General features: G+C 44.5%; 1 protein-coding gene across 7 annotated transcripts in view; it reads right to left on the bottom strand.

Annotated features, from left to right (window-relative positions):
- Positions 1 to 1,273: 1,273 nt before the first annotated feature.
- The window catches only part of RGMB (repulsive guidance molecule BMP co-receptor b), a 51,913-nt gene continuing 36,276 nt past the window's right edge, over positions 1,274 to 16,910 (bottom strand). For all 7 annotated transcript variants that reach the window (XM_053298372.1, XM_053298371.1, XM_053298375.1 and 4 more), the window contains one exon: positions 1,274 to 6,262. In XM_053298372.1, coding sequence (XP_053154347.1) covers positions 5,600 to 6,262 — 663 coding nt within the window. In that variant the 3' untranslated portion in view covers positions 1,274 to 5,599. The remainder of the gene's footprint in view (positions 6,263 to 16,910) is intronic.

Raw genomic sequence — 16,910 nt, 5'->3', positions numbered from 1 at the left:
TCCTAAGGATGCCAGCAAGGAAACAGTTTCCTACTTCCAGCCAAGGCAAGTTATAGCATTTATACGAATGAGTAGCAGCTCTTGTCCAGCAAATGAAAGGGGGAAGAGAAACAATATAAAAGAACCGTTTTTATTTTCTCTTTCTTTCTTCCACCTTGGTTTCAAATATCTAATTTGAAGAAGGTCTGACTGAAAGTGAAAAACAGGAATCCTCAATAACTGAAGACTTACCTGCATCGTCATCTTAAATTTGTTTTAATGAGACTTTAAATGCATGTTTTCCCCACAGCATTTCTGTGAAATATATAGCCGAGTACAATGCAGTATCCAAAGTCAGTACACTTAAAACCTTTTCCTAGTCACCCTTGTGTAAATAATAGACTTTACTGCTTGCATTTACTACTCTTCAAAGGTAAAGTGTGCTATCAAGTCGTTGTCGACTCCTGTTGCCCACAGAGCCCTGTGGTTGTCTTTGGTAGAATACAGGAGGGGTTTACCATTGCCTTCTCCCACGCAGAATGAGATGATGCCACCTTTCAGCATCTTCCTATATCGCTGCTGCCCTATGTTTCCCATAGTGTGGGAAACATATCAGCGAGGATTCGAACCAGCAACCTCTTGCTCCCTAGGCAAGTTACTTCCCCGCCAGTTCTTTAGCCAAGACTAAAACTTGGTGCTACACATACTTTCTTTCCTCACAGAACTGACACCATGAGAACGTACAATGAAATTTTGGACCTACTGTATGCCTTTTATTGAGCACACTAAAAGCTACTGCCTGCAATTGCAGAAAGTGGCATTGCTGAAGGCCAGTCAGAGATAGGCGTATTTTGTTTGCCAAACATAAATTGAACAACCCCAACCCCACCCCCGGATGGGACAAGCTAGAAAACTAAAACAATGTGTAGCTCTTCTAGATCTGCACACGTGAGGGTCAGTTCACAGGATTTTTAGTATGTGTGATCACTTTGCATTGCGTCAATGTAACACTGAAGCAACACACCCCAGTGTGCCCCATATTCCCTGTACTGCTGTCAACCCACCCAAACTTTGTTTTTTTCCTCTGCCATTCCCCACACATATTCTAGCCATTAAAGCTGGACCACTTCGTAGCTGCTGCTCAGCATGCAAACAGGCAGAAGGTGGCAAGTGCAATCAGCATTGTAAACATTCAAGCCCAGCCACTCATCCAGCTTGAGGACAACACATTACCAGTCTTTCAACTGTCATATCCAAGCAACCACTAGGGGTCAGTAATAGCACATTACAAACATTCCACAGCATGGTATGTAACTTTATTCTTCTATCATAATAATTTAAAGTATTTATACACTGCACAATCACTTTCTTTTTTTTCCCCCTACACAAATGTATACTTATTAGTATATCCATGAACCACATCTAAAGGGTTTTTGCAAAACACTGGGCACACTGTGGGCTTTTCAAGCATAAAAATAAGTTTTGAAGCCTTCTAAAAAGACAGCCATTTGGAGTGTGTCTGTGAAAACCAGTGTTCCCTCTAAGCGTAAGCTCTCCCCAGAGACCACTCACTAGCTTCAAAATATCCATATGTTTGGCATTAACTAAAGCTCTCTTGGCTGTGGTGGACTTCCAAGAGCCAACATGTGCAAATAACATTTTCTCAAGAAATCCCACCGCAGGAACAAGAAAATTAAAAAATACACTCCAGGTACTAACATTTCTGAAATATTACTTATCTCTGGGCTTCATGATTTAGATATTAGTGTACATATATACTCATGGGGCTTGGGAACACAGGAAATTAGCTAGCACGCAGCTGTGTACGAGGGGGCTCACATTGCAGCTACAACTCTAGGCTTGTCTACCAGACTTCTTCCACAACTACCTTTCCACTTGGCACACAAACGGGCAAAATGCAACTACTCTAAAACCATCATATTTCTGTCCATAGAAGATCAAAGGGGAAGGGGGGGTATTTTCCTTCAAATTCTACTTGCAATTAAACTAAAACCGTTTAAAAAAAAAAAACAGTTCAAGATTGAATCAATTAATTCATGCATGCAATGAGGAAACTGGTCTAAGCAGCAAATTCAGCACACGTTATTCTGAGCCCCAGAATAATCTGACCCAACAATGTCCAACTTGGGCATTAAAAAGGATACAAGTACTTCCTCCAGTGCCAGCACTAAACAGATCAATATTAAGCCAAGGGAGCCATTATTTATTACAATCTCTCTCTTTGGTTTTATTCCAGTATTCCTTAACCAGCCCTGTAAGCTAAATAATATGATGCTGATATTTCAGATGGAGTGGGAGGCTAAGGGCAGGCAAGTGAGAAGCTGCAGCTTCTCCAAGGCCATTAGTGAATTCACAGCTCATGGTTTCCTAACTAGACTAGAGCCCCATTCAGAATAACTCCTCTTTACTCAATATTTGACATTTGGGAAGCTTCACCTGCCAGCTCCGTGTCCACTCTTCAGTAGTAAATGATCTGAAAAGCATGTGGGGGGTTGTGTGTATATTCCATACAGGTGTTGGTGCCTGTTTGACACTCCACTGAATAAGCAGAGGTCACGTGTAATACACAGCTAGGGCCGTGCTGCTCAACTTCAGCCCTTTTGAAGACGCTGGCCTACAATCCCCATAATTCCTAGCTCTTGACTGCTGTGGCTGGGGATTGTGGGAGTTACCAACCAAAAACAGCTGGAAGGCCGAAGCTGAACAGCCCTGAGCTAGCGTAACTCGACCAGTCGAGTGAGTTAGACAGATCAGTAGTCAACACATAAGGCAGCTTTGTTGTTAATAAGAAGTGCCTTCTCTTCCTGGCTAGCATGCACTAGGTGTTATGGAAGCTCCCATGCCTTTACTCTACTCTGCTATCCTGAAACACTCTTCATCTGGAATTAGAGGCATCTGGCGCCAGGATTCTACACAGTTCTGCTACTCTTCTAGCAGCTTGGGAACATAGGGAACATAGGAAACTGCCATATACTGAGTCAGATCATTGGTCTATCTAGCTCAGTATTGTCTTCACAGACTGGCAGCGGCTTCTCCAAGGTTGCAGGCAGGAATCTCTCTCAGCCCTATCTTGGAGAAGCCAGGGAGGGAACTTGAAACCTTCTGCTCTTCCCAGAGCGGCTTCATCCTCTGAGGGGAAGATCTTGCAGTGCTCACACATCAAGTCTCCCATTCATATGCAACCAGGGCAGACCCTGCTTAGCTATGGGGACAAGTCATGCTTGCTACCACAAGACCAGCTCTCCTCTCCTCTCCTCTCTCTCTCTCCTGTTGGGCTGACATTGAGGACATCCGATTCCACTGATATGTCACAGTGGCATACCCTAGGTGAAAATACTCCCCCCACTCCCCTGCCCAAGATACAATTAAGAGACCAAACATGGCTCAGCTGGCAGAGCACTTTCTGGCCGGCGGTGGGCAGGTAGGTAAAGAGAAAGGTAGGTAAAAGAGTGTGGATGCTTATCGTATACTCTGAAGGTCCCAGGCAGTAAAACCAGAAAAATATGGGAGGAGCATTAGGTCCCTACTGCAAATAAACCACTTCCATTATGGAAAGGTCACACGGTCTCCTTTGCTACACTTATCCAAGGGAAGTCTTGTGGCAGATTTATCGCAACAAGCTTATGTGGACCAGAGCCCACTTCATCAGATGAAAGCTTAAACCACAATAAATCAGTTAGCCTTTTAAAGGTGCCACAATACACAGTCTGGCATTTTGACAGATAAGCAGGACTGCCCTCTGCAATGTGTTGCACTTAAAACAACCAGCGAAACAACTGACCTAGGCCTGACGACAACCATGCAATCTCAGCCTCCTTTCAATATCTGCTCCTGTTTTCTCAGCCAGGCCTTCCTTGCACCAGAACCACTCTTCAAGCATTTAGATATGCTGGCACAGCAAGCCTTAGGATCAGGCGGCTGATCTCTCTTTCTAGACAAAAACCTAGAAACTTCCAAGCAGAGAGATGAACCCAGTGCTGAATATCAGGGAGGTCTTTCCTAGAATGAATCGGAATTTCAACTTGAACCTAAAACCTCTTGCTTGCTGGGAAGCTGAACTGAACCCATAAACACAGAGCAATAATCAACTCACTAATTAAGCACCGAGGAGATTGTTTCGGGGTGGTAAGGGCACCTCTCTGCTTCAGCTATATATGGAGAACCTTGGACATCTAACAAGAAGAGAAACAGAGGAGCAGGAGGGAGTGGCAGGCAGGGTCTAGACTGGTTGTCCTCCTGGTGCTGAGGTAGAGGCTTACCCACCCATAGGCTGTTTTCCAGCAACAAGGCCTTGGTGTGGAGCTCCTTGAGTTCCCCTTGGCAGCTGCAAGCTGTCCTTGCTGTTCTACCATTTATCTTAAACTGGCCATTTTCCCGTTTCATGCATCTACCTTTAAAAAATTCTAAAATAAAAATATTTTCTCAAGTAAAAGCTATTGTATTCATTTCAGAGAGTTGCACTGCAAGCAAAAGATAATGATGATAATTCTGCATGAAATGTGTCTGAACCGGTTACTGATCCATAAACTGGCACTGAACTCAGAATTTATAATGGTCTGACTCCCTGTTGCCAAACTTTAGAGAAAAGATTTTGCAAAACACTTTTTAGATGAACTGGAGATTTCCGCATTTTTGGGTGGGGTAGGTAAATCAAACATTATTAACCAGGTAGGGTCTACCACTATTGTAGGGTACACATTTAATACAAACAACTTGCAGACATCCATATATAATATCTATATCTATATCTATATAATCATCAAGAGATGGAGTCCAAAACTCTCCCAAGGTTTTGAGAGAGGTTTAGGCCATACTCATACACATTTGGAAGGAAGACGACACAATTTTCTACACTTGTGTGCCCTTCATCACCAATACAAGACGTATGTATTTTGTACTTGTACACTGGAACCTAGCTCAGGTTCAGATACCTAAGGACCACTTCCTATGTACACTATGGTACACAGGAAGTGGTCCTTAGGAGGAAGCAAAATTGCCTGCATCAGAAACAAACAAGATGCAGCTGCGAGTGATCAAATTGCAAGGGTCATTGGCAAGCAACTTCTGAGTTCCAATGAAATAAAAGGCTACTGGGTCAGGAGCCAAGGAAGAGTCTGCTCTTCCCAGACCAGTACCTGTATTTTTCAGCCAGCTTCTCATTTTGCTTCAACTGGCCAAAGAAATGACAAAGAGGGAAGGGATCACGGAAGATCGTAAGTATGTAAATTAAGCTAGACCATACTTAGAGGGAGCACTGGGTATGATATATGTACATGTGGATAAATGCTTTACATATTACCTAGATACACATAAATATTTAATATATAAAAAAATAAAGTGCTTTCTATCAGGTCCTGATGAAAGGACATTATAAAACATTTCACCAACTGCAAAGCAAAAAATTATTACAATCAGATAAAGAATATTACATCCAACATACATGGAAAAATGGTAACACAATATGTACAATCTGCTGGGTGTCCCAGGACAAAAAGCATCCCTTCATATACATGGTATATACATATATACTCTTTACTCAATATATTATGACAATATATATTTTAAAACCTTTGTTCTTGACCAAAAAAAAAAAAATCCCCTACAAAAACACAACAAGCATCAAGCACACGAGTCCAAGACGGAGAGACAACGTGCTCGGCTGTCCGGCGCCCCCCCTACTGGGGAAGATGTGCCATCGCTCCTTCCTAGGATGCAAGGCCTCGACATCCTGCAAGGCACTATGGGCAGCGGCTGTGAAATTGGCATCGCCAGTGGTAAGCAAGTCAAACACACAAGAGTAAAAATAGATGTCCTTCACCAGCATCTTCTCGTGGCATTTAATGGTGGCACTCTCCAGTGTGTACACAGGCCGGGTTGGACTGGCAGCACCATGAGGATGGAGCTGCCCCATCACCGACAAAGGTAGATGCCCACTGTCGTCAATGCGTTCACTTGAGGGGCAGCCATTCACACAGAGCTGTAGGTCTTGGCTCTCTTCATAAGCCATGGCAAGCTCTTCCGGCATGCGTATGGCTAGTGTCAAGTAGCGTCCGACCTGCCGGACAAATACAGTGGTCCCAATGTACCTGGCATGCATCTCCACGTATTTGCCACTCACTCTCTCCACAATACGCAAGCTCTTGGTGTCGCCATCACCACCGCTCGTTGTGCCATCTACAAAAGCTGCTGGTAAATCGTCAGTCACCGCTTGATACACCTTCTGTTCTGTACAGTCTCGGTAAGATTTAAAGATAATGGTTATCTGTAACGAGGGGAAAAACAAGAAGAATCAAGTCAGAGCAGAACAACAGTGCTCCATATAAAGCACTTGGGCATATGCTTATGGGTTTATTGAGAAGAGGAGAGCTGGTCTTGTGGTAGCAAGCATGACTTGTCCCCCTAGCTAAGCAGGGTTTGCCCTGGTTGCAAATGAATGGGAGACTAGAACTGTGAGCACTGTAAGATATTGCCCTCAAGGGATAGAACACAGCTCTCAAAAGCAAGAACTAATTAAAAGCCTGCACACAAAGTTCATTTCTAGAGTGTAACTATGTTTCATTTCTGGATTATTTAACACTGTATCCACCATCTCCTAGGTCAGGAATGCACAACTTCAGTCCTCCAGCTGTTTTTGGACTAAAACTCCCATTATCCCAGCTCCGGCGGCCCAAAATCTGATATTACAATTGGTGTAATCCAACATCTGCAGGGGTCTGAAGAAGTGCAATCCTGTTCTAGAATTCTGGACCGGGGTGGGGTGGGGAGGGAAGGTGGAAAAATCACAGGATGATTAATGTGCAACATTTCTGAGAATAGATTCCCATAGCTTGGCCTCTTTCTGTAGCAAGTCACTTCCTCCTCCAAGGAAGGGCAGCTTACGATGGAAGGTAGAAATGCAAGACCAACGACTCTTTACAGTTGTAGCTTAATTACCAATTAACTGACTGTGCAATGATGGGAGGGTGTTTAGACCTCAGCATGATTGCACAATATTTACAGAGTGATAAAAAGGGTTTTACTGCACCTCAGATAACATGAAATGAAGAGAGTGCATTCATGCGCTACAGGAACACAAATGCTTTTCCAACAGTGGCCTCAGAACACAGACACCTCTTAGAGATGCCCCTTGTGGCCAAGATAGCTTTTAGGCAGGTTTGGGTGAACCTTAGGAGAGCACAAATTTATCGCATGGTGAGCAAATGCGCAAACATCATCACTGCATAGATACCATGTGGTTTCCCCACAGGTGTATGTTTATCTGAAAACATTTTTTATTCCACCTTTAATGAGAGGCTCTGGCAACTGATGAACAGTACAGTACAATAAAAAGGAAAGAAAATGATACAGAAAACCATACAATAAAAGTGACCAGCAGAACCAAACCAATTTCAAACGAATTGTGAGAAGGCTTGTGGGGGTGGGGGAGGGGGAGATAGAGTCCCTGCCAAAGACACTTCCAAGGAGCCACCAGTCAGAGCTCTTGCGGCAGGGAGTTCCACAGGGCAGGGGCCACCGCTGAAAATGGATCAGAATTGCAGCCATGTGGCTGCAAATGGATCTCTGATAGATACAGTGCACACAAGAGGGCCTCTCAAAATGACCTTATTGTGAGCAGACTGGGAGAAGGAATAAATGCCTCCTAATCATGCAGCGAGGGGCATAGCACAGCTGGAGCGGGCCCCTTCTTCAGAGGAATACGAGAGAGCAAAGAGCAAACTCTCACCCAGGTGATGGGCCTAGGGATATTTGCCCCCCCCCCGCCCACACACACACACCCTTGTTCAACTGTAGTTACACCCCTGTACACCAGTATGAGTACAAACTTGAAAAAGTGGGTGTAAAACAGCTCTTTATTACAGAGATCGTTTAAAATTGAAACAAGTTAGGGGAACCATCAATATTTCAGTCTTTGCTTTTAAAAAGTGATGATAGTTACAACTTCAGATGACAGACACTAGAGATTACACTAACTCTTGCCCAGTGGGGTCAAACAGACCCAGAAACGTGGGAGCAGGGGAAGCGCATATACACTTTTCGTTTCGGCCTTCAGCAACTCCATAGTCCACATATGCCTTCATAAAGCCAACTGCCCTGCACTGTTTAATACACCTACCCCATTTCCCCCTTTCTCCTCCTCTCGAGACAGCCTGCCTACGATTTCTTGTTCAGGATAACTTGGACCTCCACACTAGATTAGAAAAGTGTACCTTTTGCTTGGACAAGCATTAAAGGCAATGCGTTGCCCAATGCACTGATAACATGCCCAGACGCAATGGGGAGGGATAGGGACTGGTCAGAGAATCCCGAGGACCTTCACTGTGCATGCACTTTCCCCTTACAGCCATGAAGACGAAGGAGTCCAGACCATGACTGGCAGACCGGAATTGCCATGTTGCAGCTGAAACAAACACTGGAACTGGTACTTATTCTTTACCAATCTGTTCTATACGGTTGCAGAAGCTGGCAGATGTCAGGGTCCTCGCACATGGCAGAGCCACTGGCCAACATTCCATGCAGTGCTCTTGTGCAACTGCAAGCACAAAGCACCACCTGCGGTGCTAACAACGCCTGCAGGCAGCTGTGCAGGATGCCAGGTACTGATCCACATACGTCTTCTACCACAAGAGCCATGCCAATTTAAAAAAACAACAACACAGATGTGGGAATCTCACACAACCAGAAGGAGCACCCCCTTTATCATGTGCTTTTCGCAACTGCATAGAAGACTGTGCCTATGGAACATGTTCGGCAGTTGATTTTATCAGATGTAAAGAGCCAGCGTGGTGTAGTGGTCAGAGTGCTGGACTAGGACCAGAGGCCCCAAGTTCAAATCTCCATTCAGCCATGAGACTTGCTGGGTGACTCTGGGCCAGTCACTTCTCTCTCAGCCTAACCTACTTCACAGGGTTGTTGTGAGGAGTTAAGTTTGTGGTGCACCGCTCTGGGGCTTCTTGGAGGAAGAGCGGGATATAAAATGTAAAAAATTTTAAAAGCAGCAATAGAGGAAGATGCTGAAAGGCATCATCTCATACTGCACAGGAGGTGGCAATGGTAAACCCCTCTTGAACTCTACCAAAGACAACCACAGGGCTCTGTGGTCACCAGGAGCCAACATCGACGGCACACTTTTATCTTGTTAAACTCTGTTCTAAAATGTAAAAGGTCATTTTTCAGAACTGTGATTTAAAAAAAAAACAAAAAACACCTGTATATACATGTTTTGCTTTACAGCTTTGTACAAGACTCTCTAATGTTATTTTACAATTCTGATTTTGCTGGCACAATTAAATTAGATTCCTATTCATTTGTAAACGCCTCCAAATCTCTGTAAGAGACATGCCGATTACCAAAAGAGCAGGACCCTGCCCCAAGACATATGATTTATCAGTGTATTGATCAATATACCAATATCAATACGAACATTTAAAAAGCGACTTCACATTGGACACCTGAAGAAGACACTAGCAGTCCAGCCACTGGCCTTTATTAAAAGAACTATTTATCTCCCCATTCCCCACCATCTCCCCCCGCCCCTGGCAAACACACCCCTCATTATTTTAGCTTCATGTGTTCCCACTGGTGTTGTCTGACTGGAATTTTCCAACAGTTCCTTCAGTTTAATCACTTCGGTGGCTGACTCTAGACCAGCTGCAGTCAAGCAATCTGTTAAACACAGAATAGCCATGGGCCACAGCTGGGATTGGAGGGGAGGGGTCCTATTTGTGTATTGTCTGGATTTGAGCAAGAGAACAGCCCTTTTCTTTAAAAAAAATTATTGGAGTAAACCACAATTTCTCTTCAGAATAAATCACGTTAGGCTCAATTCAGTCCAAAAACCCTGAGGGAGAATATTCTGGAGATTGTTTCACTCATAATTTGTTGTGTAGCCAACTTCTCTCTCTTTAACTGGGGGAGGGAGGGGAGAGGGAGAGAGAAGCTCCAAAGACAGCTGCTTCCTACAGGAGAGGAAGCCAATTTATCTAGAAGCACTAAACACAAAAAACAGCATGAGACTGGAAACACCCCAGTGCCACTCAGCAAGGGAAAATCATTTGACAACCCAGCTGAAATAGGAGTTCTGTGCAAGTCTGCTCACATCTAAGCAAGATATTAACCATACAAATTACTCCTAATAAGACACATTCCTTCTTCCTGCCCCCTTCCCCCACACCACTGCCATCTTCACTCTGTCAGTGCAATAAACCTGCCACTGTCCACGGTGGAGGAAACATTTCCAAGAAATATTGTCTCCAGTTTTCACAAGGGAGTTCCCCCCGCCCCAATTTGCCCTTTGAACAGGCAGCTTGTATGCTGTCACAAATTGTGTTTATAACAGGGGTGTCCAACCTGAGATTCTCCAGCTATTGCTGAACTACAACTCCCATCAGCCCCAACAACAAGAAGTTGCAGCTGGGGATGGTGGCTTCAGAGGAGATTTAAAAACAAACAAAACTGGCAGGCATAGTTGCCTCCAACAGTCTAAGGAAAAGGCAGGAAAGGGATCATCGTGCAATTCCAAGGTGAACAGAATCAGGCATGTTGCCACTTGTTCAATGATAGCAGGAATAAGCAAACTTTCTAGTCGATATTTATTTATTTAATATACCACCTGATATACACATCTCTAGGCAGTGCACACAATCGCATTGGCAAGAGAATATCTCCTACTATAAGGCCTTATTTTTACAAAACCCTTAAATATTATAGGGCCTGAAATATGCAAATTGCACCTGTAATGGAATAAAACATTTTGGACAGTTTCTGATTCCATCACCACTGCATCTGGCACATTTCAGGGCTTTACAGTATTTAACAGTTTTCTAAAAATATGGCCTTATTGAAGACATTCTTTTGCCAGTGGGTATGCAAACTTGAAAATTTGCTTATGACTAAAGACATCAAAAAATTGTAACTTGCCCGATTCTATTACTCTTGGAATTGCTCCATTATTATTAATGACATTTTTATTCTGCCCTGAGAGCAGCATAGGTGGTGTCCCCTTCCATTTTATCTTCACAACAATGAGATAAGTTGAGCTGACTGGCCCAAGGTTACCCAATAATCTTTGGGTATACAGGGATTTGGCCTCTTTCATAGGTGCATGCAAACTTGCACAGAACCCATGCATCTGCTCACCTGGTCCTAGTCTAGCACCCTAGGAGCTACTATTGCAGAGGACAACAGCTGGGTGTGTTCTTTTGGATTCAGATCAGTGTGTTCTGTAATTTTTTTCATCTGAGTGTGGAAGTATCTCAGTTCTGGGCAGCAGTATCAAGGCAATGTGTGTGCACATGCATTCAGAGTGGGACCTTCCTGATTCAACCTAAGCGGGAGCTAAAATTAACTGAGTGGACATCAATTTGTGAGTGTGCGCATGCCTTAGAGGGAACATTGATTCTGATGTCATTATATACAAATGGAGAGAGAAAGTAAAGCCAAAGGGTCAAACTAGAGACATTTAGTATGTGCTTGGCACATTGTCCTGATCCTCCCCCACCTGCTATTTGCCTGGGAAGGGGGGCTCCCATTGCTGCCAAAGGAGGCTTCTCTTCCAAGGCAAATAACTGAGGGCAGAAGGATATCCAGATCTGGATCCATGGCAGAGAACAAGAGATTAAAACCCACTTCTCTCCCACACACTGACTTCATCTAGCAAGTATCAAACATGCAAGAAACGGCTCGTCTAACTCAACGTTAAATTTTAGATTCACATGGTGGTAGGACCCACTGACCAACAAGACTGGTAGGACCAAATGACCAGAGGAAGTACTTTTCCCACAGAGTGCATAATTAATCTATGGAATTCCTTGCCATGGGGTGTGGTGATGGCTACCAGCTTGGATGGCTTTAAAAGAGGCTTAGACAAATTCATAGTGGACTATCAATGGCTACTAGTCTGTTGGCTATGGGCCATCTCCAGCCTCAGAGGCACGATGCTTCTCGATACTAGTTGCAGGGTAGCAACAGCAAGAGAGCGGGCATGCACATACCTCTTGCCTGTGGGCTTCCCAGAGGCATCTGGTGGGCCACTGTGTGAAACAGGATGCTGGACTTAGATGGGCCTTGTGCCTGATCCAGCAGGGCTGTTCTTATGATGATGCCGTGAGAACATTCCTGCCGTTCTACCAACTCCTAATATCAAGGCAGATTTATGTAAATGCAAGCCACTGTAGTTTCTTCGTAAATGCACTGTGAGAGTTTGATTGATCCAACCAAGTAGCTAACGGAAATAACACCACAGACTAGTGGAACAGGCTGTGGCAGGAATGTACCCAGTTAGCATGAAAGATGCCAAGCACCATTTGCTCCCTCGTCTGCCGTGATGAGCACAGATACTCCCCTCAGCTCCTCCTCAGGCTACACAATGCCCATTAAAGTGCAATAAAGTTCCAAGACTTAATAACCAAACTGGGGCAGTTTTAAAAGCACCACCCACACAGGGAATGCATTATGCAAGACAATTTTAAAGTCTCTCTTGTCTTCATTTAGAAACAAAGCAGTACGATCTGAAATGTATTAGTGTGTTTGTGAGAGCATTCCAACTTTGGCAAAGCCCTGTTTAATCTCTTGAATGCTGGCAAACGGCAAGCAGGATAAATTCCGCACAACCTGGAAAGGCCCAGAGTGGAGGAAAGAGAAAGCCTTAATTAATTTAAAAAAAAGCAGATCTTGAATAAAGGCCAGGTGAACAAACACCACCCTACACCAGGTGCAGTTTTTCCAACCAGCTACAGAATTCCATGGCTTTGTACAGAGGATATTCATCCAATTTACCCCAAGATATAGGATTTGTTCTTTTAGAAGGTGAAAGCTTTCAAGTGTCTTGCTAGTCAAAGACCTGTTCTTGCTTCTTCATTTTGTAGAGATCCATAAACATATACAGTACACACAAATCATCCCTAAAGGGGATACTGGTACTCCCCCCGCCAACAGCTGGCCATATGAGCAGTAATAATTGAAGCCAATTAGTACCAAATATTAAACAGGAGTTGCAAATGATCTGATGCTCCTATGAAGCCTTCTTGTACATCCAGCCTCAGCTGTCAATAATTTCAAGGTGTCATTTATACAAAGCAGCGGTTATTAGCACCACTATTAATTTATATGCAGCTTAAGCACATAACCTGTGGAACTACCATGCAGGGATCTACCAGACTGCCAAATGCCTTCAGAAGACTAGTTTCCCCACAGATATATCTGAACAAGCTTTCAGCAGGTAAGCACAGGCTAGAAAAGGCGTCGAGTTCTAAAAACTGTTTCCATTTTGAGTTTGTATAGGCTTTAAACGGCTACTAATTGTGTGCATTTAAGCAGGCGGAGATCACACTACATGCAATACATTTAAGAGACTAGTACTGGCTGGATGTTGTTATTACCCATATCAATACACCCACAGGGTCATAAATGAATCCACCCAGCCCATGAGAGCTTTTAGAGAAGCACGTCTCCAGGCACCACCTCTGGAGGTCCACCCAGCCATTACATGGGATCGGAATCTCTCAGAGGTGGTCCCTATGGAACTCTCCCCCACTGGAGATTTGACTGGCTCCATCTCTCTTGGTGCAGCAGGAAAGTAACTTGCCTAGGGAACAAGAGGTTGCCGGTTCGTATCCCTGCTGGTATGTTTCCTAGACTATCGGAAGAACCTATATCAGGCAGCAGCGATATAGGAAGATGCTGAAAGGCATTATCTCATACAGCACGGGAGGAGATGGCAATGGTAAACCCCTCCTGTATTCTACCAAAGAAAACCACAGGGCTCTGTGGGCGCCAGGAATCGACACTGACTCGACGGCACAACTTTACTCTCTTTATGTTCCATTGCCTTTCAGAGACCTGGCAATTAAGGCTCACCTTTCCTTATCTGCTCTGAGCTTTTTGTTATGATTTTACTGTGACTGTTTACAGTCTTTTTTTTGCCCCTTGTTGCTATATTTTATTTTAAACTATATTTATGACACTTTGAGTTTCTAAAGAAAGTTAGGCTAAGTTTTTTAAACAAACAAATTAACAGGTGGCAGAGAACAAGTTGTAAGCCTCATCCAAATGTCCCCAGAATGTTTCTCCAAAAGATGTCCATTTTCCAGGGAACAATGACAGCCACATACATTGAGGACACAGAACAGTAGGCCCTCCTGAAGGAAGAGCACACTGCCTATCTTGAAAAAGGTGAGTCACAAAACGGATTTAAAATGACCGGCTGAACAAGAGATTACCTGAGGCTGTTTCAGAAGCCAGGAATGATGAAAAAGTTTTTAAAACTGGCAGACAGCCTAAGTTACCCATGAGTAGCCCCACTGAAATCAATGATTATTTGTCCCAATAATCTCAATAGGACTACTTATGAGTAACTTAGTCAGGATGTCAATCACCATTACTAGCTTCCAGAGGGCCCTTTCTTGATGGAGTGGTTTACCTTTCCTGGGAGAGAGGTTTATAGGTAAGAGGAACTATTAGAATGGCTGCAAGATGGAATGCTTCAGTCATCTCACCTCACCCAGGGCAGCCTCTGTTTCTTAAATACTTCTAGTGATGTGCCAGCATAGAGAAGCTAAACTGGGAAGAAACTATCATTGCAATGCAATTCCCCAATGTTAGAAAAAATCCTGAAACCAGACTCCCAAGTATTTCTGGGCTAGCCTGGCTGGAGCTCCTGGACGCTTTCCAGCTTACCCGTTCAACAGCAGCAAAATGCTTCGGTTCAGGCAGATCGCATTCAAAACGTAAGCAAAGCTACCAGCAGGGGGAGCAGTCTCACGAAAACTAACCACTGGAAAATACAGCAACCTTTTTACATGGGACATATGTTATAGCAATAAGTCGCAGTGATTAAATCCGAAACAAGGCATCTGAAATGCAAACAGTATCCTGCTGACAGTGTAGGAACTGCAGTGACACAACACAAGAAGTGTGGAAGCACGCTTTGCAACTGCGCCATGACCCTGTTGCAGGGTCTAATCTGGAAAGCACCCTGGAGATCTAGAGCACACAAACGGGTTGTGAACATGAGTGTCTAGGAGGATCTTGCATTTGGTGTAGGAAAGCTCTTAGCTGCCGGAGTACACCACTTTATTTACAAACATGCTATTTTGCAGTTTGCAATGAAAACCAAGACTTAATCCATTCATCTTGAAGTAGCATCACGAGTCTCCAGTGGCCACATGCCACTTTCCAGCTCTTGCTAGCCAACACCTAAGTGCAAACCAACCCAACCCTAGATGGAGCTAGGCATGCATGCACCCACCATTTTGCCCTCTGGGGCACCCAGTTACAGATAGAGAGGCTGAAAATGCAGTTCTTAGTAGAATTTCAGACTTCAAAGTAGGTCTCCTCTCAGGAAAGTCTGTGTAGTCATGCTGGGCCAATCACTGCCCCTTAACTGTTTCTGGAAACAAAAAGCACTCAATAGATAAACCTTCCCACTGCTCCCACTGCCCACCCCGCCGCCTCAAGAGCATGTTCATGGAAATGCTTTTTAAAGTCTCTGAACCTCCAAACATCATCTGCATTGCTTACTTGTTTCTCTGACCTAATCCATACGCTGAAATAACTTACTCTGGCACATTTGCCATACACCACACCATTTATTATTAATAGAGAATATTGCTGTGCATTTAAAACATCAATGCCTTTGTTAAAGATTTCACCTCTCCCCGCCAACTCTGCCTTCCAAGCTACTTTGGCTCTGCTCACAGCATCTTACTCAATTCCATCCCATTAGCCAGTGCTGCTCATGGACCTCATAACTCCAGTTTCACAAATCCCAACTGCCCAGGCTGTCAGTGACATCAAAGCTGCTAAGCCAATGGCAAGCCAGAAAAGCTTCAGCATCTCTAACCACAGAGTCCAATTGTGACATTGCAACAGATCCAGCAATGGCATCTAGAGAGGCAGGACAAGGCAAGAGTTCTGCGAGGGAAGCAGAACAGGAGAGTACAGGAAAAACCAGATGCATTCCATTCAGAGGAGGCTTGGAACCGCAGGAGACCAGGCAGAGTGTTTAGACATCATCTGAAGAAAGCCCAACAAGCACTGGGATTGGTGGTGGAGGTATGCTTGGTCACAGGAGTAAGGAACACTCGTGGGGGAAAGCAGTAATGGGGGGGAGGGCCAGTGGACCTCAAGGGCATCTCTACAGCTCCACATGAAGATATATGGCTAACTAGGGTGTGTGCCCAGAGCCCAACATGCCAACTGCTTTGTAAACCACCGACACGAATGGGCTTTGAGAGACTTATCAAGGCAGAAGGAGACAATGCCTGTGGCAAGTGGTCCCCCCTCCCTGCAAGAACAGCACTTTTTGAAGAGCAGGTGCTGTGCCATAGGTGTGGGGCTGCCAAGGGGAGGAATTCTAACTCCTCAAAAGGAGGAGAAACATAGGAAGCTGTCTTATACTGAGTCAGACCATTGGTCCATCTGGCTGAGCATTGTCTACCCAGACTGGCAGCGGCTTCTCCAAGACTGCAGGCAGGAGTATCTCTCAGCCCTATCCTGGAGATGCCAGGGAGGGAATTTGGACCTCAGATGCTCTTCCCAGAACCGCTCCATCCCCTAACGGGAATATCTTACAGTGCTCACACATGCAGTCTCCCATTCAGATGCAAACCAGGTTGGACCCTGCTTAGCAAAGGGGATAATTCATGCTTGCTACTGCAAGACCAGCTCTCCTCCCTAAGTCTGGGGGCCCTAAGAAGTAGGTGGTGGGGAGACAACAGGCAACACCCTGCACTGTGAGTGTAGACAGGAAGTGTGTCAAAGCCAACCTGACAACAGCCACTTGCTTGGCTGTCCAAGTCAAGCAAGAGTCTGGGCAACCAGGCAAGGAAGAGCTTGCAAGCTGGTTAGGAGTTGGTTATTTCAAGCCATTAATGAGCTACTAACTCTAACCTGTGTTAAGGGATCTTAAGTGT

The sequence above is a fragment of the Hemicordylus capensis genome, chromosome 2 (genome assembly GCF_027244095.1).
Source record: "Hemicordylus capensis ecotype Gifberg chromosome 2, rHemCap1.1.pri, whole genome shotgun sequence".
NCBI classification, from domain to species: domain Eukaryota; kingdom Metazoa; phylum Chordata; class Lepidosauria; order Squamata; family Cordylidae; genus Hemicordylus; species Hemicordylus capensis.
The sequence above is the reverse complement of the archived record's forward strand: the minus strand, read 5'-3'. Positions and strand labels throughout refer to the sequence as shown.